This window comes from Rhipicephalus microplus, chromosome X (genome assembly GCF_043290135.1).
Source record: "Rhipicephalus microplus isolate Deutch F79 chromosome X, USDA_Rmic, whole genome shotgun sequence".
Taxonomy (NCBI): domain Eukaryota; kingdom Metazoa; phylum Arthropoda; class Arachnida; order Ixodida; family Ixodidae; genus Rhipicephalus; species Rhipicephalus microplus.
The window spans coordinates 219,094,487-219,119,282 of NC_134710.1; the positions used below are offsets into that span (position 1 = coordinate 219,094,487).

The window sequence follows — 24,796 nt, forward strand, 5'->3', positions numbered from 1 at the left end:
CGCATGTCGTAATTAATGTAGGCTGCCAGTACCTATTTATATACATTTCAGCCCATTTTTTTTTTCAATAAACAACAGTTGTGAGCCAGCGCTGTCTTTTCTTTCGCTTTTGATCCCTCCCTGTCCTGTGTTTTCTGTGGTTGCGCTGTAAATAAGTTCACGGTGGATCATGTTTCGTGCCCGCGGACAGAGCGTGCTACAAACGCCAGTGTTACCGGCAGCCACGTTGGTCGCTATAGCAACGACACATACATCTTTTTGTCTTGAAGTTAGGTTAGTTGCGTCCTCCCGACAATAGGTATCCGGTGCTGTCACCGGACCAATGTGCGTGCACCGCTGTTACTTTATCTGGTAGAACATGCCTTGAAAGCGAGCCAAGAAGTTGTGCTCTAAACCTAACCTCATTGCAAAGAAAAGGGGGCGGGAGCGTAGTGGTGTTTGAAAATTTCTTGATCGTGTTCAAACCCGTGCAGAACGCTGCTTAAGCCACTTTTGCTCGGTGCACTGTGGAAAAGCGAATCATAATCTGGAAAGAGCTGTTCGCACTACTAACTGGATGGCACATTTCCTTCAATTACTCGTGTGTATACTGCATAATTGGGAGCATTAACATGGTTGCCGATCACAGGAAAAGTTACTGGCAATCATTTCAAGCGGTGTACGACATTTTTGCCTTGCTAAAAAAACAGTGCACCAGTTTTTGTTTGTTTTTTTGTCAACCCTACTCCTCAATTTCACTAATCTCCTGATTTTCGAGGTCGCCAGCTTGGCAGATCTACATTTGAATTCATAGTCTGTCAAACGATTTGACCGACGGGGCAAATGCTTATGTAGACTTTTAGGGGGGTGGTGTCGGAAAAATTCTTCAATTCAAATAGCAGCGCTCAATTTTACTCTGCACAATTTAGGTGATGTTGAATGGTTTACACACTTATTATTTAATGTAGGCTTTGCATTTTATACTGCTCTAAATTTGGTCTTTCATGATGAAAAATGGAGTTTTTTTTTCCATAACATGCTCCAAATTTGCATTTTAGTGCTCCAAAAGTAAGGTTTTGCTGCTCCGAAAATTGCTCCAAATTCTACATTGGCTGTTAAACCCCTGTTATTCCTCATATTGACCCATGTCTACATGTAGACAAAAACGATGATGGGGGGATTCAGCGGACACCATGTAGTGGGCCTCTGGCTTGACTCGAGAACGAAGAAGACAATCTTGCGGCTAAGCTGTTGAGAACACGCTGCTTTCGCTGTCTCAAGGCGTACCTGTGCTTTGTTCGCGTTGTACCGCGACACTAGTGGAGGTGTTGGCCCGCGACCCCGCCTGATGCTCCACACTCCCACGGGGAGCCGTTCATCCAGGCCGGACGCATTTGTCGATACTCCCGTGCATCGCTTCAGTCGTCGCTTGCGAGGCCTCCCTCCAAAGTTCACCCCATCGCAGGAACACTCTACAAGGCACCGCTCACATCTACTAATGGCCACCGCCAATCCACAATAGTTACTACGAGACAGTAGTTTGCCAACCCCATCTCCGGTAACCCTTTTTTCCCGCTGGTGGTGCCTGATCGCTTTGGTGGTGGAGCACATGAAGGCTTCGAAGACTGGCTCGATCACTATGAACGTGTCGCCAACACCAACCAATGGTCTCTTGAACAAAGGCTTTTCCGCGCCTATTTTTATCTCGACGACAGCGCTCGTACTTGATACGAGAACAGAGAAGGCAGTTTGTCAGCATGGAGTGACTATAAAAGAGGGATGATTGATACATTTGCCGATGTCGACCGGCGCCAACGTGCGCAGCATTTACTCGAGCTACGATGCTTCACCACCCGTTGCACCATCGTACCGCCAGCTATCGGCAGCGGTTCTTTGGTCGCCTCCCCAAGAACAGACACCGCGGCGCCCTGCTGTCGTGTCGCTATACGAAATGTCACCGTACCAACAGCCGTCTCCCAACGAGACACGGCGTTTGCCACATTACAAGCCGTTGCGGCGTCCACAGCTTCGTAAAACAGACGCCTCGCGCACTGTAGATAGGCGTCCGCTTTGTTTTATCTGCGGTGGTGTGGGCCACATTTCCCGTCATTGCTGGCACCGCGTCGATACATTTCGACCTCTTTAGCAATGGTCTGACGGTTGACGCACCAACGGCGACTACGCACCACACAGGGACGCTCCTTCTCAAGGACCCCCCTTGTCTCAGTCCCATTCTGACAACCGCCGTGCCAACAATGACGACAGTGTGCCTGATTACCAGCCAGGTTTGGGACGTTGACTTTGCTCTCCGTCTCCGGCATATTCACCGTCGTCGTGCCACCGCAATACAACCGACGTCAGTGGAATCTCACTAACTCCACGCCGGGGAAACTGAAGGCGGCGACCTCCGGGGGTGAGGTTGCAGGCCGTCAAGGCGACGAAAAAAAGCCCCCGTTACTCTTACCACAGGACGTTGTAAAGCCGAGTAGTTATAACACCGACGAAACTGTGACCACAGATCTTACCGTGTCTGTAGACGGACAGCAAGTAACAGCCTTAGTTGACACCGGTGCCGACTTTTCAATCATAAGTGAAAACCTTGCCATACACCTAAAAAAAGTGAAGACTACGTGGACGGGACCTCACCTGAGGACAGCAGGCGGCCAGCTGTTGATGCCTGTCGGAAAGTGTACGGCAAGACTCGACATCGCTGGCTCTTCTTTTGTGGCGACGTTCGTCATCCTCACTTCATGTTGCAAGGACTTCATCATAGGGATGGACTTCTCAAGGGAATATATAGTGCCGTCATCAACATCCCAGACCGTTCACTTACGTTCCGCAACAGCCCTCGTTTAGTTGACTGTTCAGGCGTAATACGTAACACTTTACGTATAATTAATGATGATGTGGTCGTCCCGCCACCATCATGCACTCTTGTTTCGGTGGAAGGGCACGAAGCGTTTGATGGTGAAGGCATTGCCGACCAAATTGGCTCGCTGCTATTTAGCCATGGCATTTCGGTCGCACGAGGTATCGTCCGTCTCACTGGTGGACACACGAATTCGCTTCTGACCAACTTTAGTACTGAGCGCCGGCACCTTCCAAAGGGCACAGCTATCGCTTCGTACGACAATATCGTAGAAATGCGAGGCAGTTTATGTTTGTCGGTATTGGACGAAGTGCCTAATCAAGAACCAGAACCTGTTCTCGACGTTGGCACCACTCTGTCAAAGGACGAGCGACAGAGACTTCTTCAGCTGCTAGCCGAATTCCGCGACTGCTTTTCATCGACATCACGAGTTGGTCGAACACCTTTGACAAAGCATCGAATAATCACCTAGGACACGGCGAGACCTATCCACCAGAACCCTTATCGCGTAGCTTTAAAGGAACACGAAGCCATACAACAAGTCGCGAAAATGCTTGAAGATGACATTATTCAACCGTCACAGAGCCCCTGGGCTTCGCCTGTAGTGCTAGTAAAGAAAAAGGATGGCACCCTGCGTTTTTGCGTGGACTAAAGGAAGCTGAATCGGGTGACCAAGAAAGATGTGTACCCGCTCCCACGTATTGATGACTGACTCCCTTGACAGACTTCGGCACACTCGCTACTTTTCTTCCATGGACTTGAGGAGTGGATACTGGCAGGTCGAGGTAGACCTAAGAGACCGAGAAAAAACCGCTTTTGTGACACCAGATGGTTTATACGAATTTAAAGTCTTGCCTTTCGGTTTGTGCTTTGCGCCCGCGACTTTTCAAAGGCTTATGGACACGGTACTTTCGGGATTGAAGTGGAAGACGTGCCTAGTCTATCTGGACGACGTTATAGTGTTTTCGACCACTTTTGATGAGCATCTCAAAAGGCTGGAAGTTGTTTTACATGCCATACGGTCTGCGGGCCTAACATTGAAACCAGAAAAGTGTCATTTCTGTTTTAACGAACATCAGTTTCTTGGTCACGTTATCAGCAACGCAGGCGTCCGGCCCGATCCTGGAAAAATTACCGCTGTCGCACAGTTTCTAGTATCCTCCAATAAAAAGGATGTCAGGCGCTTCCTGGGCCTTTGTGCCTATTATCGCCGGTTTATCACAGACTTCGCCCGCATCACGTCGTCACTAACTCGTCTCACAAGAGACAACGTTGCCTTTGAGTGGAAAGAAGAACAGGAGGCTGCCTTTAATGATTTACGCCGTCTTCAAACCCTCCCGGTGCATGCCCACTTCGACGAAGAAGCCCTAACGATGCTTCACACAGACACTAGCAATGTAGGTCTTGGGGCTGTGCTTGTGCAACAGCAAGAGGACACAGATAGAGTGATCGCCTACGCAAGCCGAACGCTAACATGCGCATAGGTTAACTATTCAACTACAGAGAAAGAATGCCTCGCCGTAGTATGGGCAGTGATGAAATTTCGCCCGTACATGTATGGCCGGAACTTCAAAGTTATTAGCGACCATCACTCCCTTTGCTGGTTAACTAATCTAAAAGATCCCACCAGCCGATTAGCGCGTTGGAGCCTAAGACTGCAAGAGTTTGACATGACGATCGTACACAAGTCAGGCAAGCGACATATGGACGCTGACTGTCTGTCCCGTTCACCCTTTGAGTCGGCAACCCTACCTGAGGAGGTGGAAACGGCATTTCTCGGTGTCCTCGACACGACCGCCATTGCGCAGCAACAATGTGACAACACTGAGTTGCTTGGCTTAATTAACTACTTGGATGGCAGATCTCAGTAGGTGTCAAGGGTTTTCGCAAGAGTGTTGTCATCGTTTTGTTTACGGGGCGGAGTACTCTACAAAAGAAACTTTTCGTCTACAGGATCCGCCTATCTGCTCGTCATCCCAGCAGCCCTTCGTACCGAAGTACTCAAAGCATGCCACAACGAGGTGACCTCTGGCCATTTGGGTTACGCGAGAACGTTGGCCAGAGTACAGCAAAGGTATTACTGGCCGAGACTAACCACAGCTGTGAAACACCCCGTTCAGACCTGTCTCGACTGCCAGCGAAGCAAGTCACCACCGACTAAACCAGCTGGCCTCCTGCAACTCATGCAGGTCCCAACAGCTCCATTCTACTAGATCGGCATGGACATTTTGGGCCCACTACCTACTTCTACTGCAGGGAACCGCTGGGTTATCGTCACGACGGATTATCTGACCCGTTATGCCAAGACAAAGGCTATCCAGAGAGGTGCATCAGCGGAGGTGGCAATATTTTTCATCGAGAATATTGTACTGAGGCATGGGGCACAAATCGGCGTGATCACAGACAGAGGAGCCGCATTTATGGCAGCTCTTTTGGATCACGTCCTCATCCTGAGTGGAACAGCGCATCGTAAGGCCTACCACCCACAAACGAACGGGCTGACAGAGCGTCTAAACAAAACCATTGAAGACATGCTTTCGATGTACGTAGATGTTGAGCACAAAAATTGGGATGAAATCTTGCCATACATAACGTTTGCGTACAACATGACCAAGCAAGAAACGATCCACATGACCACGTTCAGCCTCGTTCATGGACGAGAAGTACGAACTATGTTAGATGCGATGCTACCGCACGAAAGTGACGACATCGACCCAGACGCCAGCACGTTTACGGAATACGCGGAAAAAGCTAGGCAACTTGTACGTTTACGGATCCGCCAGCAGCAAGAGTACGATGCAGGCCGCTACAATGCTCACTGCAGAACAGTTGTCTATCAAACTGGCGACAAAGTATGGGTTTGGACACCCGTACGGAAACGAGGACTTTCCGAAAAGCTCTTAAGAAGATACTTTGGGCCATACCGAGTGCTGCGAGAACCGAGTGAGATCACTTATGAAGTTGTTCCCGACAGTTCGTGTAGTACCAAGCGTCGCCAGCACCATCCTGAACTCGTTCACGTAATGCGCATGAAGCCTTACGTCAGCGAGTGATTGCGTGAGACTTTTCTTTAAAAAAAAAAAAAAAACTGCATTATTGACTTCGCAACGGGTCGATGCTCTTTAAGAGGGAGGCAAATGACCCGTGTCTCATCATCATCATCATCAGCCTGACTACGTCCACTGCAGGACAAAGGCCTCTCCCATGTTCCGCCAGTTAACCCGGTCCTGTGGTTGCTGCTTCCAATTTATACCCGCAAACTTCTTAATCTCATCTGCCCACATAACCTTCTGTCTCCCCCTAACCCGCTTCCCTTCTCTGGGAATCCAGTCAGTTACCCTTAATGACCAGCGGTTATCCTGTCTACGCGCTACATGCCCTGCCCATGTCCATTTCTTCTTCTTGATTTCAGCTATGATATCCTTAACCCCCGTTTGTTCCCTAATCCACTCTGCTCTCTTCTTGTCTCTTAAGGTTACACCTACCATTTTTCTTTCCATTGCTCGCTGCGTCGTCCTCAATTTAAGCTGAACCCTCTTTGTAAGTCTCCAGGTTTCTGCTCCGTAGCTAAGTACCGGCAAGATACAGCTGTTATATACCTTCCTCTTGAGGGATAGTGGCAATCTACCTGTCATAATTTGAGAGTGCTTGCTGAATGTGCTCCACCCCATTCTTATTCTTCTAGTTACTTCAATCTCGTGGTTCGGCTCTGCGGTTATTACCTGCCCTAAGTAGACATAGTCTTTTACAACTTCAAGTGCACTATTACCTATCTCGAAGCGCTGCTCTTTGCCGAGGTTGTTGTACATTACTTTCGTTTTCTGCAGATTAATTTTAAGACCCACTTTTCTGCTCTCCTTGTCTAACTCCGTAATCATGAGTTGCAATTCGTCCCCCGAGTTACTCAGCAATGCAATGTCATCGGCGAAGCGCAGGTTACTAAGGTATTCTCCGTTGACTCTTATCCCTAACTGTTCCCATTCTAGGCTTCTGAAAACCTCCTGTAAGCACGCGGTAAACAGCATTGGGGAAATTGTGTCCCCCTGCCTTACACCCTTCTTGATTGGTATTCTGTTGCTTTCTCTATGAAGCACTATGGTAGCAGTTGATCCCCTGTAGATTTCTTCCAGAATGTTTATATATACTTCATCTACGCCCTGATTCCGCAGTGTTTGCATGACGGCTGATATTTCTACTGAATCAAACGCCTTCTCGTAATCTATGAAGGCTATGTATAGTGGTTGGTTATACTCTGAGCATTTCTCTATTACCTGATTGATAGTATGAATGTGGTCAATTGTTGAGTAGCCTGTTCGAAATCCTGCTTGTTCCTTTGGTTGATTGAATTCTAATGTTTTCTTTACTCTGTTAGCAATTACCTTTGTAAATAGCTTGTATACTACAGAGAGCAAGCTGATCGGCCTATAATTCTTCAAGTCCTTGTCATCTCCTTTCTTATGTATTAAGATGATGTTAGCGTTCTTCCAAGACTCTGGTACTCTTCCCGCCAGGAGACACCTCGTAAACAGGGTGGCTAGTTTTTCTAACACAATCTGTCCTCCATCTTTCAGCAGATCTGATGTTACCTGATCCTCACCAGCAGCTTTGCCCCTTTGCATGCTCTCCAAAGCTTTTCTGACTTCTTCTATCATTACTGGTGGGGTGTAATCTGGGTTACTGCTAGTTCTTATCGTATTAAGGTCGTGGTTGTCTCGGCTACTGTACAGATCCCTGTAAAACTCCTCCGCTATCTTAACTATCCTATCCATATTGGTAGTTATTTTGCCTTCTTTGTCCCTTAGTGCATACATCCGACTTTTGCCTATCCCAAGTTTCCTCTTCAATGCTTTGACACTTCCTCCGTTTTTCAGAGCGTGTTCAATTCTCTCCATGTTATACCTTCTTACATCGCATACTTTACGTCTATTAATCAACTTCGAAAGCTCTGCCTACTAGTACCGAAAGCTCGGTACTAGAAACGCCAGAGGAGAGCTACTAGTAGAATTCGCAGAACGCAATAATTTACGGATTTTGAATACCTTCTACCGAAAACGAGAAAACCGCAAGTGGACATGGAGGAGCCCTAATGGCGAAAATAAGAACGAAATAGACTTCATAATGAGTGCACACCCTGGAATCGTGCAGGATGTGGAAGTGATTGGCAAGGTACGATGCAGTGACCATAGAATGGTACGGTCTCGAATTCGCCTAGACTTGAAGAAGGAACGACAGAACTTGATACGCAAGAAGCCAATCAGTCAGCTAGCACTGAGAGGGAAAGTACAGGAATTCAGAGTGTCACTGCAGAACAGGTACTTGGCTCTCAGTGAGGAAACCAACCTTAGCGTAGATACAATGAATGATAATCTGACGAGTATCATTATGGAGTGTGCAGTGGAAGTTGGAGGCAGGGTAGTTAGACAGGACACTGGCAAGCTTTCACAGGAAACGAAGAACCTAATTAAGAAGCGTCAAATCATGAAAGTGTCAAGTACAACAGACCCGTGTCTACATGTGGACAAAAAGGATGATGGGGGGGGGTTTGGCGGACACCAGGTAGTGGGCCTCTGGCTTGACTCGAGAACGAAGAAGACAATCTTGTGGCTCAGCTGTTGAGAACACGCTGCTTTCGCTGTCTCAAGGCGTACCTGTGCTTTGTTCGCGTTGTACCGCGACAGTAATTTGTGTTATGCTGGCCTAGAGCCAGCTAAATTGCCTATTGCCAGTGTTACAGTATACCAACTGGCTTAAGCTTCCACTCTTGTATGGTACTGTCACCCAGGAGCACGTTAGGAAACATGGCTAGAGCACTAAACTTGCTTTCATGCACAAGCTGTGCTTCTCTTTCCTGGCATCGAGTCACCACGCTATCATACATAGATGCGCCCTAATTGGCGCCATGATTGTTCTCGAGCACCCTTACTACTCGGGCTCCCTGCTGCGTGACATTCTTTCGCTGCAGAGGGGTGCTTACAGGCCTGTAATGAGCAGGTAACATAGGGCCTTCGGCTGCTCAGTAGGCCTTTTCTTTGGTCGGTTTATAGCGCCACAGGTGCGTTATCTTGATAAGTCTTGCAATGAGCTTTCTTTTGCTTGCAATCTGTGACTGTTGCACGGTGCTGCATCCTGGGTTAAATAACCTGCGTTTTCTGATGATCTGCTTTTGATACCTTTCCTGTGCTGTGTTGGAGAGTTGATAAATGCTGCCATAGCTCCATTTGTGCGGTGAGGTGGGGAGGAGCCGCATACCCATTCCCCACCGTGCTGGTTTGGAAAGCCTCACGTAAACCTGTCTACATAACATACACCCATGTTTTTCTGCATTGAATCGGAATAATTCAGGTTATTGTCTTTACCAAACAGTAGAAAAAGTGCCCACTCCTTTCTCCTAAGTGAGCTTTCAGATAAGCTTTCATAAGCTTTCTGATAAACTTAAAGGGGCCCTGCAACACTTTTTCAGCATGGTCAGAAAGCTCTGCTGATTGGTAGTTGAGGCTCCTGAGAACATGCGAGCCAAACATTATAGCACAGCATATGGCCTGGAATTTACAATGAATTATCAGTCAGCTGAAAATAACTTTCTCTTCTCCTGACATATGATGCTAATATGCTCAAAAAATCACTGCTTCATATACTCAACTTCCGTGCCATTGGCTGAGTCGAGCATGGCGGGCTCCTAGTTTCTGTGGCTGCCGTGAGAGGCCACCAGGTGCGTGTGTATTATCACTCTCAAAGTTGGCTTTGATTTCAGAGAAAAAAAAGTGCTCAATTTCATGAGATGCACATGACATGCCTTCATCCCACCATGCCATTCCTTCCTGCTTAGCTTCGAGTACTTTCATCTAGATGAAAGAAGAGAGAAAGCAATCACAGCGTGTGACATAGTTTTGTAACTTCTCTCATACTTGACAGATTCCAAAAATTTTTGCGGCCGTTGATTTGTGAAGCAATAAGCTCCTTTAGTGAAGCCATTTCATGGCTACTTGGAAAAGTGTTGTGGGGCCCTTTAAGCGGGCAGGCTAGTCTTTGGACCAAAAAGTGACCAAAAAATTCATTTTCTTAAATTGACATATTTGGTTTTTGCAAGTATTTTTCTATCTCTTTGCAAATTTTCACACACCAGGAAGTGGTAATTTTTTTAAATGTCATTTTAACTGTCCAGATTCTTGGAGCTGTTAACGTGCAGAACCTGCAAAAAAAATGGGGAACCGACTTCGAGACTTCTTTATAATTTGCCGGCACCTGTGTTAGACGCTCTGCAATGAATGTAAATTCATAGCAGACCTTCTATGAGCACCTTTACGATGATTGCAAAATATTCACACCTTGATTGTTGCTTTTTGAAGAAGCTGTGTGTTTTCAGTTTTTACCATTTTTCTCAAAAGAGTAAATTTACGACTGTTCAGTTTGAAGGCCTCAATATCTCTTCAGCTAGGTCAGGTACAACAATAATTCTACTTGCAATAGAAACATGTATGTGTGTAGAATGCAAGTATGGGAGCATAATTTAGAGCACAAGCCTTTGTAATTAATTACTCATCATAATTGTAACACAATTTCAACTGCTTTTGAAAATGGATAGTTCATTTTGCTGTAAAATAACCAAGAAAGGCCTAAAAACTAAAGCTCTTGCATACTTTCAATCTATAGTCATTAGACTATGTTGGCATATCTTAACTATCACTTTTAATTAAGCACTTTTTTTCTATAGTGGCCTTAAACAACAGGGGGTGAACTTAAGTTATCCCAGGAACAAGATGAGTTACAGGAAAACTAATTAAATATTTGAAATCAGCAGAAAAAACTGCATAATCCTGTGGAATTTTATCAAGATCACTGAAGAAATAAACAAAAAAATGTCTAAGACCACTCTGCCCTCTTTAGAGCATCGTTGCAACACCTAGGTGGTGCTGGTGAAAACACTGGTCAGCCATTACTCTCGTGCAGCATTGCAGCATTTATCAGCTGTAATAGACAAAGGAGGGGGTTTTGGGCAAAATATACTCTGTGCATGAACATCCCTTGCTAGCCATGTGTTAATCAAATTATGGAACACAAAAGGGAAAAAGATATGTGTATTTTGTAAATCCACCCGCTACAATAAAATAATATAAAATGCCACTCTTATTGCGGAAGTGGATTGACTTCCCGTGTCTTGAGGGTCTCAAGACAGTGCAAGCTTTCTATGAAGTCACAAACATTAAAACGTATTTCTAGTTTATTGATAGAGGGGCTGCATCGTTTTTGCAATTATATACAAGACAAATGCAAAGTGGCCTATCGCAAGTGAACGTCGAAAAGTATTTTTGAACCTTGAAATAGACAATATCAAATTACCTAAAAGACGAGTTGAGGATTTAGTGAGATCTAACAGACAATCATGCCAAGGAAAGTATAGGGGGTGTTATTAGTAGTAACTGTAATGTAAATGTGAAGAAAGAAAAGCGGACGAAAAGATAACTTGCCCGAAGACCGAAGTTGCGACCTTCGAATAACGCGTTCGATGCTCTACCAACTGAGCTACAGTAAACTCCCGTTAGGACAAATTCTTGCTTAAGGCGAACAACACTGGAGTGTTTGCTTGGTTTCTCATAGGCTCATTGCAGAAAAGATTTGCTTAAGACGAACTGCCTAACAGGCCTCTTCTGTTAAGACGAACTCTTGCAGTGACCCACAATGATGGAAACTCCTTGCAATGAACATTGTATTCTTGATGGGAGCATTCAGGCAAACAAGAAAAATCAAAATTAAAAAAAAAATCCTTTCTGGTGCAAAGACTTAAAGCAAATCGCAATCAAGTTTGACGGGGAGAGAGAAAGGCAGATAAGTAAAAAAGAAAGGTCAGCACATAAAGCTAGTATCTGGCTCACCCCTAGCCTTTAGGTGGAGAAAGGGACAGTTTTAGCAGCAAAGAAAACAACAAAAAGCGTTCGTACTTTCATATTTCCTTCTCATGTTCTTCAGTTTCCCAACAAGAGTACAGTGGAGAAAGAACAACATAAGAGCTTGGCTAGATGGGAAAATGCAAGGGAAGGGCGCCCCCCCCCCCCCCCCAAAAAAAAACGAATGAAAGTGAAAATGGGAACAAAAATTGTCTGTACATTATCATCACATGAAACAGATCTGCAGCACTAGCACTCCCATCAGAAGAGTCATATGCATTGTCATCACCACACAATGGCGCCTGAGCACGTGTTGTGGTCTGTTTTCATTATTTTGCATAGGGCCTGTGTGTCTTATCTGTTTTCAATAAAGTGCAGTGAACTGTGGTGCACTATTTTCATTTTGAAAGTGCAGGGCAAAGGAAGCTCGTTTTGCACACTAAATAGGTATAGCTTAGTTAATTTCCTCCTCCTCAACTAGCTCCTACTCTAGCTACGGAGGGAAGATGTTTGAGCTTCGGAATGGGTCCCCTCGATGACTCGAGTGCACTGTAGCAGCGCGAAGGAAGAGCCGTAGTCCGGCAAAGAGACTCTTCATTGCACCCTCAGGCGTCTGCCCGAGCCCAAGCCCGAACCTCTGCTCTCCCATTTCAGATTCACTCTCTCTCCCATGCCATGCCGTGTATCGGCCGACCTTTATTGGTAGCCGTTCTCACGCTCAGGCTCCATCAGCTTTCTCATTAACGTCGCTTAAAGTACGGAGGTTACACCATCTGGCCCTGTGCGCTGACCAAGTGTGCATGTGACAGCGAGGCACCCTGCCATTCTAACAACACTCGGTAATGGCGTAGAGCGGGGGAGGATAAGCTCACGTCTGTGCCGCGACTATGTCTTGGTCAGCCCAGTGGTCGGGTCCCCGTGCCATTCTCAATGGCATGCGTGGATGCCAACAACAGCAGCGCCTGGCCTGCTTCTTGCCAGACGCCCTTCCAAGAAAGTCTTCCCCTTCTAGTCCCAAACGGGGTGACCTTGACGGAACCGTGTGAACGAAGGAGTCTCCTTTTATTTCGCGTGCGCAGGTCTCCCGCATTCGCCTTCACGGAACCAATCAGCTTCGTTAGTTGACGGGTCGGGAACTGTCTCCACGCTCTGCATCAGCCACATTAATTGCGCTACACACAACATGCCGCTAAAGGCTATCTCATACTAACTAGCTTCATCGTGTCTTTTTTTGTGCGCCTGAGGATTGTGAACGTGAGTAGTGTAATTATAGATCTTCAGCTGCATGTTGTTCAGAAGAAGTTACTGTGGGCTGAAAAAAGAAAATTTCTGAACCTTAAAGGAAAGCTTACAGACTTTCATAAGCAACTTGGTGTACATTGTCTTTGTCAAGGTTGCGGTGTGCAACGGAAGCGTATCCAAGAGTGATAGCAAATTCAGTAAAACAGCCTCTCACAAGGTGAATAGCGAGAATAAATTTTCTATTCTTTGAAAGAAATTTATGCTTGTCTCTTCCTCTATTTTTTTCTAATCGTCAAAGTAGGGTCGTGCTACAATATTATTGTTAAAATAGGGTAGCAGTTTATACATGAGCATAATTATTATGAACTTGAGGAATCAAGTACTCATTGGATTAGTCTAAATATGCTACTATGAAGCATAGGTTTTATAAAGCTGAGGCAAATAAATGCTCCTTCTTGTTTCTTTCCTCCCCATTATAAGCATACAGTACTTCATTCAGCGTTTTCCAAAAAAGCAACGTATTTAGGGTACTTGGCATGTTAAAATTTGGATTTTGGGGGCAGTCCTGATAAGACAACAAATTATCGTGGTCCCTTCGAGTTCGTCTTAAAGGGAGTCTACTGTATTTGTCACTCTTGCCGAAGTGCAAGTTGAGCTGTCACAGAAACACAGTCACAGTGCCCTGAAGAAACAGATTGATGGTTTTTCTGAGCCGCACGGTGAATAATAATATCACACTTTTTTTTTGCCTGAATTAATTTTTTCTGACTGCCTGGTTTTCTGGATGGTGTAGCAGCTTGGGCTAGTTGGTATGGCATGACGATAGTTATAGCGCGAGAACAAAACGACGACACAGAGACAAGAAGGACTTTCGTGTCTTTCGTGTCCTTCTTGTCTCTGGGTCGTCGTTTTGTTCTCACGCTATAACTATCGTCATTTCTGGATGTTGTCTCGGCTCCTGAGGGTCGGAAAAATCAGTCGGGGACTTGAGGGCTTTGTTTAGGAAGCAGCAAACTTATTTTTGTACCTTTTCATTTCAGGAGGGGAACACAGCACTGCACTGGTCTGCCTACTCAGGCAATGTCAAGATTTCGTGGATGTACTTGGAGCGTGGCTGTGATCCCAATGCCAGGAACGTGCGCGGTGATACTCCATTGTTAGTATCTGTATTACTCGCATGCTACGTTAAGCTGGGTCATGTGATGAAGTAATTTAGGAATTTGAATATTTTTATAATCGAGGAATTATGAATTAAATGCTCACATTGTTATCATAGTATCACATCATGATGTGTTAGCTTTGATAACTTAATGAAGCCTTAGTGTGGAGCAGGGCTAGTCTATGTATTTACAGTTAAACCCCTTTTAAGAGACATGCTCCGAGCAGCAATTCTCGTTCTTTATATGAGGTGCCTTTTATAAGCAGGGGACCTTGTATGCATTTTCATATCCTTCGTATGTTACTGTAGGCATACTGGTGTCTCTTATATCAGTGTCTCTTGTAAAGGGGTTCGGCTGCATAAAAAATGCCCAGCCATTGTATAATAGGTGTGTTAGTAGACGAATACACTACTGCTCGCATTCAAGATGTGCAAAACCTGCCTTTGTTGACCACCTGCTGTGTCTTTAATCAAGCTTTGACAGAAAATTTCATACGCGAGATAATGAGCGAGATAGATTTATCTGGAGACATGCACAACATGTACGAAATATGAAGGGCAGATATATTCTTGAACATATTTAAAATCAATTTTGAAGTGCATGCCATGCGACTGAGTGAGATGTAGAGCAACGCCGACATCGACACGGTGGCAATGTCAACAAACCTATATCACAAGTTTGTGTTGGCTGGTTGCTTGCACTTGCGCTACCCATGATTTGTTCCTCTGTGCCTGCAGCTTTGCTTGTGCTGCGGCGCCCACATCACAGTATTACGTGGTGACATGGCCAGGTGTGTTTGTTTACCTTGTTGCCAGAACTTCTCCTGCCTAGCTCGATACTTTTTGGATCCAAAACTGTGACTAGGCGCTCTAAAAACGTATCTAAATAAAATAACAGTTGTGCACCCGTGCAAACGAGGTTTCCAGCCATTTTAATTGAGTCGTAAACTATCTACTGCTACAACAGGGGGGTGGGGTGAAGGTGCAAAATTTGTGTCGCTGCTCGTTTAATGCAGCTAACTTCCATTAATTTTACATTGAAGGGGCTGCCAAAACTGTTTGAATTAGAAAGACAACTGTGTTATTTGGCAGTATTAGTTCCACTGATTTTAACATGTCCCCTAGGTGAACTTGCACCTATGATTTATTTGTCCAAAGTATAATAGGAATGTAAAAATGACATTGGACCACCGAAGTTAGGCAGAAATCAAACATGCACTTTATTTCAGGATAGGAATAGCAAAAGCTTGGTCCCATAAAAATGTATAGGTGCTGACCTAGACCTTCCGTAGAGACATAACTAACTGTAGTCAAATTAGACGAAGCCTACTGTATCACTTCAACCTTTACTGCTTCTTTCACATTGTGTAATCGACCTAGAAGGAAGCCTATTCGGCACTTCAAGGTCGGGGGAAATCAGGACCACTTTAAATTGAATATGGTCATTGATAATGACCTAATGACACAGATGCACAGTTTTGTCAGATGTGCTTTGTTTCCAGCATGTCACACTGCATGTTTGTTCTTTCTCTTTCCAAGACATGTGGCTGCGAGGCAGGACAACTATGATGTGGTGTTGTAAGTATTTTATTGTCTGCTTGCTGTTATTATGGTTTGAATAGTCATACATGGAGATTTGCTATTTCAACTTCTCACATTCTACATATTTAGGCTGCTGATGAACAACAAGGCTCAGTGGGATATTGAAAACAAGCTTGGTCACACACCAATGAGAGTAAGTAAAACTACAGCAACTGCCGGGCCTGATTTATTTTTTTTTTTTCAGTTAAGGTGTGCTGAATCAGTTTACATTAAAAGCCGTGTGTTATCAGTTGTTGCATGATGACACGTTTGTCTAACCACTCGGTACTATGCAATAAAATTTTTGCATCACAATATTTATTCAACTAGATGAGTTCTAAGTGATTATGATGAGTTCTATGTGATTATGGTAGGTGCATAGTATGTTGTAGAAGAAAAATGAACCTTTCTCCACATTTTATAATGCTGTAGGGAAAACCAGCCTAGTTTCCTTAGAAGGAACATTCTTGAAACTTGGACAGCCAGACTAAAACTAATCATATCCCTGTTACAGGAACAAATATAGTTATGTGATAGTTGTGCCGATTGCGCCAAACTGTGCCAAGAGGTGAAACCTGCTACATCCATCCACATCTTTGGCAAAAATTTCATTATTTGTGCCAAGCACATTCCAAATGTCATTTTTGAGTTTTTTCGGTGAGAAACGAGACAGGCGCACGAAATCCCTACGTTACCCCCTACAATTTCAAGTGGTCATCACAGCGGACAGGAAAATTCTATGTAGCAGTTCAAGTAGTTAGTTGCTGGGCACAAGCATTGCTAATAATTGCAACTAACTTGCTGCATTAGTTTTCTGTTTCGGTAGTCCACTGGACCTTACTGTGAGATAAGATTATTGAGCTCAATAAAATTGTTTCTAACTGTTGCGGTTACTGTCAAAAAAAAGTATTAATGACCTAGTTTTTCTTGGACGACAGTCTTACTTAACTGACTTCATTAAACTGTTGAAGAGTAGGCTATTGGTAAACACGAATCTCTTGAATTGAATTACTGCTTAAACGGAGCAACTGCCTTTAATAAGATTGGTTTCGTACCTTAATACTACAACCTTGTTTATTTCGGTAAACGCAACTCGTGCTAAGTGGAACACTTTTTTTCAGGTTCCATTTAACGAGAGTCTACTGTAATGCATTACGTGCATGTAAAAGCAGCCATTCATTTCATTCTCTTTTAATTTTATTTGTAGTGCTGTTTGGTCTAGTTCATGCAGGGTGTCTACTTTAACGCTGTGCAATGGGTAGACTTTATCAACAATACCATGTGCTTTACGGTGACTGTTACCCTGCTGAGAAAGCATGGTGTCTCATTTTTTCGGTATATCTCCGCTGGGTATCTTGACCCCGGCAGGCGTACATGTCAAGCAGGTTAACTGTTAACAAAAACTCCCCTCCTCCTTCCCCCTTTGCTCTAAGTTTTGTCGAGCACATATTGAATAACAGGAACAAAGGACAGGTTATTAAACCTTGTTTGCTATTAACAGCTTGTTAACTCGGACCTTAACGATACTGTACATAAAGCATGACTGCAGACCCTTTTCCGCACAATGAAAGCCTAGGTTGTACTAAAGGTACAATTGTAACCACACTTTTTCTTTCAAGCGTGGATCACTTTAGGGGTTTAAGCTATTATATGCTGTCATCGCTTCGTATAGCTCAGGCAAAATCAGGTGTAGCTTAGCCATCTGTAGCGTAATGAGCTCACGCTCACGCCAAGGTGAAGCTTTTTTTTCTCTTGTTTTTGGAGTGCCTTGATGATAATACTCAAGCCTCTATATAATAAACCCTAATATAATGAATTAAGAATTATAAAGTGCTGCAAATATATGTCTATAACATATTCGTGGACATGATGAAGTATTTTCCTGGTGGGTGCGACTTTGTTATAATGAGGTTTGAGTGTATAAATGCAGATCACTTTAGGCGCCCAGGCTATCGTATGCTGTCACTGCTTGGCATAATGCAAGGAAAATCATGTAGAAGAATAGAAAAGAAAGAGAACAAGTGAGAAATTGAAAGAGAAAAAGGAAGGGAGAAATATAAATAAAACAAAATATAAAAATAAGGAGTGAAAAAAGACAAAGAACAGAAAAAAAAAGAAAGGGAGGAGGAAAGAAAGAAAACTGAAGAGAAACAAATGAGGCTGCCAAGCTCTGCACTTCCTTTAGGCTTGACACCACTATGCAAATCTGCCTTAATTTTTGCAAATCTGTCTTAATTTTTGGAGAGCAAATAGAGTGCATGGAAAATTAAGGCAGCTTGTGCATCCAGTATTGTAACTAAAACATCAAGAGAATCAAAGTCATTTGCAAACATGAAGTGAATTCTTCGGAAGTGTTAGGTGGCGTGAGCTAGCTGGACTTAACAAATTTGGGGATGTCTTCAGAAATGTGAAGGTCAGTGAATTTCAAGTGAAAAGTGGATTTCATATTTAGGAGTACTTTTAGGGGAGATGCTTCTTGAAGACACTTTTTTAAAAATATTCACCCTAGAGCAATAAAACTTGAGCTGTTTATGGAACTTTTTATGCTGATTTCAAATATATTAGTTTTCTTGCAAGTTGCACACTTTTACCTCTGCAGCAAGACAAAGTTTAAGCCTTAACTCTATTGCCCCCCCTCTTTTCCTCCCTAAACTTCTGTAATTTTTTACTATTCATAGTTCATAATGTTCATAAAGTGTAGAATGCAAATACCTAATTAGGAAGCACTTACAAAATATGTAATACGCGCGAAAAATAAGACGTAAAAAGTCCACATTTCACCTACCCTAGTGAAGGTTTACATACAATTTTTTTATTATACAATAAAATATTGGAATTTAAACGAGATACTTGCATTTGTCATACTTTGAAAAATATGTGAGCAAAATTTCATGCATATCCGAGCACTAGAAGTGCCTGAAAAAGGAGGGGCACATTGAAAAAAATGGCGAAACTTGCGTTCTGAGAAAAACGAGTTTTAAAGTTAAAATTGAGTTTTTAGTTGTGAAAGATATTAAATCTGATGAAATTTGCACACCTAAAAGAACAATCCCTCTTGTAGTGGCCACTGAGACCGAAATATTCCAGCACCTTGAGTTTGTCCCTCTCGTCTTCATCGAGCCGACTCCTCACAGACATTTTGCTCACAGACAGGGCCATGAAGCGCTTGCGAAACTTCCGCTCCATCTGGCAGAGCCTTGTGCCAACTGCAAGATAGGAAGAAGTTCGACAGGACTGCGAAATCCAAACAAAGTCCAGTGTCATGCCATTTTGCGGCCATGTTTGTGCCAGTCGTACATAACGGCAATGTCGTCTTTGCTAAGTTCTCTCACTGCGAGCTCTTTCAACCTCGCAAGATTGGCGCTGACGTCATCCATTGCCGCATCACGAACTTTCCGGCTGATGGGTGTGAATAACTTTTGACGCATTGGCTTTTGCAAGCCATTATCTGCTGCAAATCGGACCAGCTGCTCGTAGCCTACTCCTATAGAGCACGCCGCACAACGGTTTTCGCTAGCACGCAATTCCTTTTTTCATTCATAACGGAGATAATTACACGAGAAAAGCATTGTTCAGCATTGCTGCTCGACAAGACATGGACCCCGCAAATAGGTTTCACAGCACATACAGGCGCGCAGCGGCCAATGGTGGTCCCCGATCCATACCATGTGATAAGCCAGTCGAGGCACTCGAAAGACGTGCAGAAGTGTGCTTCTTTTTATCATTTATTGCGCTGCATCAGCGAGAGAAACTGTTGTTATTTGAAGAGTGGGGCTAGACTCTTCGACTCATGTGATCAACAGTGACGAGCTGCGGCGCATTATCGGCGGCAAGGTGCTCGAAGACTGCACACTTTCGACCTTTTAACAGGCACCTTGTGCTCTTAATATGCAATTTTAAAGCATTTCCAGTTAAGTCTCGACCTGTATTATTTTTTTCACAACAGTAGAAGTACTAATCTTATCAAAACAGGCATAAATAAAAAAATCGGTAATTTTTAAGTAAACTCGCGTTTTTCGACCCGCATCTCCTCTTAAGAGTACTCATGCTTAGGAGATTTCATGTTTTGAAATTTCTAAACACGAGGAGTACTCATGTTTAGAAATTTCAAGTGAAAAGTGGATTTCATGTTTAGGGGTAAATGCACACGCGTGCATGGGGCATAAGTGGACTTCATTTGGCACGTGTTACAGCTTCTCTGGCCTAATAAATGATGTGTGCCAAGTAATTGCTTCAAAGGAGATTTTAGTTTCTCCAGAAGCTGCACCAGAATGCCTTTGGTCAATCACATCATTGAATTTAGTTTCATTTTGAGTGCACTTTAGCTCAAAAAGTTCATGCACTGCTATACGAGAAAGAAAACTGTCCCTTGGTGCTTGGCAATGGTGAGGGGTGATTCAATAGGTTTTAGCGGTTGAACGGGAAAGAACACGAGGACAGAAAGGAATGGGCTGTGGTACAAATGGAAGCTGCTGCTGTACTTGTGTGCATGCAAAACTGCTGGAAATAACAACAAGTTCTTTCTTTTTTAGTGTTGCAAGGATGGCAAAGTCACAAGTTATACCTTGCTGAGCATCAACCAGAAGCTTGGACGGCTGGTCAAGAGCAAACTGCGTGTTGAACGTGTGCTTCACAGGTAAGTTGCGTTCGAACACAGTAAACATCTAGTATTGCCAGACTTAAATTACTGGCATATGAATTGCAGTCACTCTAACATAACTTATGAGTGGCCTTTGGCCACCCACACCGTCTGAAAATGTACAGTACGATCCACTGTTAGGGGAAACACACGAACGCGTGGCCGCGGACCGTGTGGCGCAAACTGGTGGCGAGATTGTAAATGTGGCGCACCTGCATAAAAGCACAAAGGCGGCGCTTGTCCGGTTTTGTTTGCTACTTTCTGCCCCTGCGCTTGCCGAGTGCTTCGTTTTTCCGCCGATCGGTTCATGCCACCGCTGTTCTGCTGGCGCCCCATCAGGTAGTCAGCAGGCACACGAAAGGTCTAGCTTGTTTCTTGCTGTGGTATTTCACCAGATCTGAAACGATGCGATTCACACCCGCAGCAGTGGGGGTGATATACAGTGAAAAGCCATGCGATTATATTTAGAAGCATGTTAATAAATGCTTAATAATAATAAATGTTGGAGTTTAACATCGCATAACAGCAGTATGATTATAAGCGACGCAGTGGAAGGCTCCAGAAATTTCAGCCACCTGGTGTTTTTTAAATTGAAGTACACGGGCCTCAAATACTCCTGCCTCCATCGGTGATATGGCTGCCACGACCGGGATTTGATCCCGTGACCTGCAGGTCAGCAGTGGAGCACCATAGCCCCTATATCATCGTGGCGAGCTAAGAAAACACTTGAGAATAAAATCTGTTTGAAGGATCAATACGGTGTGATTCCCAATGATGTTCTGGCTCTGGCTTGCTACATCCCGGCAAATATTAGTGTTAACATTCTGAATCGTGTGAGTTTTTGATTATTGAAGCAACATCTTCATATTTCAAATTGTCATAAGAAGTGCTGTGCTTCCCCATTGAGTCTGCGCATGAAAAATGAAATGTGTAAAACTATACTAAACACGAAAGAAAAAATTTATTTGTCATATTTTTGTAACAAAAGATTAACCAGGCCAATCTACGACCTCTAAACGTAAGAAAAATGAAAAGCTTCGTTCAGTATCGCGTGATGTCAGCTCCAGTGTCGAGTTTGACCTTCACCCTTGCAGGGTGAAGGTCGTACTCGTCACGGTTCTGGCACCAAATTGTGCCAGAACCGTGAATTTAATGGCAGCTATTACCGGTGGCTGCACTTCCACTACGTCTAAATGTGTGACGCATCATCTTGGAGTCACCGTAGTCACACCTACAGCCCAGGAATTCAGGTGATAAAACCAGTTGTGCATGTGCCCCAGTTAAGCCATGCACAGTGCCAACGCAACTACTGTTGTGCAAGTTTGCTCAACAGCAAGACACACTTTTCAAACTTGTGACCTCAAAAGAATTCGGTGGCAGTGATTATATAATAATGTCTAGTGTTAATATCCCAAAACCAAGATATGAATATGAGAAATGCTGTGGAGGGCTTTAGAAATTTCATTGCTCTGGTGTTCCGTCCACTGACATCGCACAGTATGCAGGCCTCTACCATTTCGCCTCCATCAAAATGCGACCGTCGTGGGCTCGATAGTAATGAGGCACTGGTGATTGATTTATGGGCTGTCGTCATATGCTCTGGAAGGGCTGCTGGTAGCTCATTTCAGGTGGAGCAAGGATATATATCGTAGTTACTCGCACAATCGTGTCGTTACCCCCCAGTCTGGACGTGAAAACTCCCATTGTTTTTATTTACACAGATAATAGGCACACCCTGAACTGCCATGGATGTGAATACCGTACAGCACTACCATGATCAGTAGTGCTGTACCGTTGAGCAAAAAGAAAAAGAAAAAGCTGCTGTTAAGGGGGCACAAGGGTCTTGGCGACGAAAAAAGGCCAAAAACTCTATTTTTCAGTTTGGTGGTTTTCGTTATCTTCATATCATCCTGCACCTGCCAGCAAAAAATTTACTCGAAAATGATGCGTCGTTGAGCCAAAAAATTTTGTTTTTATTCATCCCAGCACTTGGTTTCGCTTATGAAATCGCCGGAAACTGCCCCCTTTTGCGATGCTCGGATCCCGGCCATCTTAGTCTCGTTTGAAAGGCTTCTGTTGAGCTCGCTTTCCCGCCAGGAACGAACCGTCAATGCCAGTCTGCGCTACCAGGCAAAAACAAATGACAAAACCATGCAGTATCATTGGTCCATTGCAGTCACGTGAGTGAACAGCGGCTTTTGATTGGAGCGCGGGGACTGACAACACTGGTGATCACGCATGCGCGGCCGCAAACATGTGCATCGTCACCGCCATTTCGGAAGTTTTGTAGTTTTGCGATCGGAATTGAGATGCCGAACTGTGCTCGAAAGTTCCGCACACTTCACAAATTCGGCAAGCGACAGAAAAAATGTTCTGTGCAGCCCAAGGAGTCATCGCAGCCAGCGCAGGCTACGTCGGCAGAGCCGAGCGGGACAGTAGACCGGCAGTCGCCACGATGTAGCAGCCTGACAAAAAGGCAGCCTTCGATCGCTTCTTCTACCAGTGGCGACACTCGCTTGGAGTGCCATAAACCATCGCAACTGCCGACGAAGATATCTGCAGATTTGGCGGAAGAGCGCAACGGATTCTGCGACAAAGCGGCGTTGCTACACAAGCGATCCCGACGGGGACCACGGTGCCGTCGGAATCAGCTGATTGCGGTAATACTTCAACATGGCGCCAGGAAACAACGCCGCCTCTTGTGATTAGGACAGCAGAGAATGCTGCTGCAGCAGGTCTCGCAGCCGGAGAAAGCATGGCGGCGACTGCGACCGTTGCCTGCAGTACTTCAAGTATGTGTAATCGAGCTGCGAAGATAGATGCGACATTTTTGACATCGGCTGTCCGAGAACTCATTGAGCGTCGCGCCCAGCAAAAAGCAGCGGAACTTTTCTCGGTCTCGGCAACTGATCGCAAAATGAGGGTTCTTGCGAGTCAGCACGGTACCGAAAGTTCGTTAGCCCCGAGATATAGTATGGTTGACCTCAACATGGTGAACAGCTTACTAATAGAACATTCGGCTTGCCGAGTGTGCCGTGGTCAGTTGACCATTGAACGTGACACGCGTGAGTATGGTGTCGCTGTACTGCAGCGACGCCGTACTTCACTGCAGCAACTGCGGAGAAGTTAGTTCGAAATGGAGCTCGCGATGGGCTGGTGGCAGCAGTAACTGCAACCCGTTCGAAATCAATGTTCGCACGGCGCATACGGTTCAGAGCACTGAGAATGGTCAGACAGCTCTGAACGACTTTTTTGCCGCTATCGGTGTTTCACATCGGGGCCTTCACACGAAAACGTACCAAGAGTACTTGAAAATGAAGCTTCAGCCAGCAGCAACAAGAGCTTGTGCCGAACATTTGTCTAAGTGTGCCACAGTGGTAAAGTGCCTCTACAAGGACCTCAATTTCGGCAAACCCGGAAATATTGCCGTCTCTTTTGATAGAAGCTGGCACGCAAGAGGACACACCTCTCACATTGGAATAGCCACTGTGGTAGAAGTTTTTTCAGGTTATGTGCTAGACTATGTTGTGCTTTCTAATTTTGCCTCGGCTGTAAATGTGGTTCAAAACCTGAGAGCCCAGAATACTCTGAATGAAAAGCCAAATATTCATGCCAGAAAAATACCTCATGCAAGGCTGGCCAAATGGAAGTAGAGGCAGCAATGATTTTATTTCAGCACTCCCTTTCACTTCATGGCCTCAGGTGCACAATGCTTTGTGATGGTGACAGCCGGTCGTACAGTGCTTTCAAAGAACCTAAGGTGTATAGCTTCATAAATGTTGAAAAAAAGAAGACTGCTCGAACCAAGCGCATGGAGACTGCGCTTCAGAACCTCGTGCAGAAGCACAAAGGGGACAGCAGCAAGCGCATCAGTGGCAAGGGTCGCTTCACAGGTGACCTCATCATAAAATTGATGAGTTATTACGGCTGGGCTTTGAAATCTCATTCTGGGAATGTAGATGAGATGTACAAGGCTGTGCGGGCTACGTATCATCATGTGACATCCACTGACGAAAAATCAAACCACACCTTTTGTCCCCACGGCCCCGAGTCTTGGTGTAAGCATAATGCAGCCATGGCAAGGAATGAGCCTATTCCTAAAAGCAAGTACAATTCGCCAGAGTCTGTGAGCAATGCACTGCGTCCTATTCATGAACGCTTGTCCGACAAGAAGCTTCTGCAGAGATGCACCAGAGGAAAGACGCAAAATGCGAATGAGGCCTTGCATTCGGTCATTTGGAGCCTCTCACCGAAGGACAAAAACGCGTCATTGTTTGCTGTTGAGACTGCCATGGCAGATGCTGTTATGCGTTTCAACTTAGGGAACAAGGAATCTAGTTTGCTTATTTTGCGTGAACCGCAGCTAGCTCAAACATGCACAGGTAACCAGCGGGCAGTCGAGAGAGACTATCGCCGTGCTGTCGGCTCGGAGAGGAAACGTGCAT

The 24,796-nt window shown here is 44.8% G+C and overlaps 1 protein-coding gene across 1 annotated transcript in view; it reads left to right on the forward strand.

The window, feature by feature from the left end:
• The window catches only part of LOC142775985 (histone-lysine N-methyltransferase EHMT1-like), a 273,651-nt gene that overhangs the window by 128,177 nt on the left and 120,678 nt on the right, over positions 1–24,796 (forward strand). The window contains exons 15-18 of the mRNA XM_075878664.1: positions 14,013–14,128; positions 15,671–15,709; positions 15,803–15,866; positions 20,245–20,348. Of these exons, the coding sequence (XP_075734779.1) occupies positions 14,013–14,128; positions 15,671–15,709; positions 15,803–15,866; positions 20,245–20,348 (323 nt within the window). The remainder of the gene's footprint in view (positions 1–14,012; positions 14,129–15,670; positions 15,710–15,802; positions 15,867–20,244; positions 20,349–24,796) is intronic.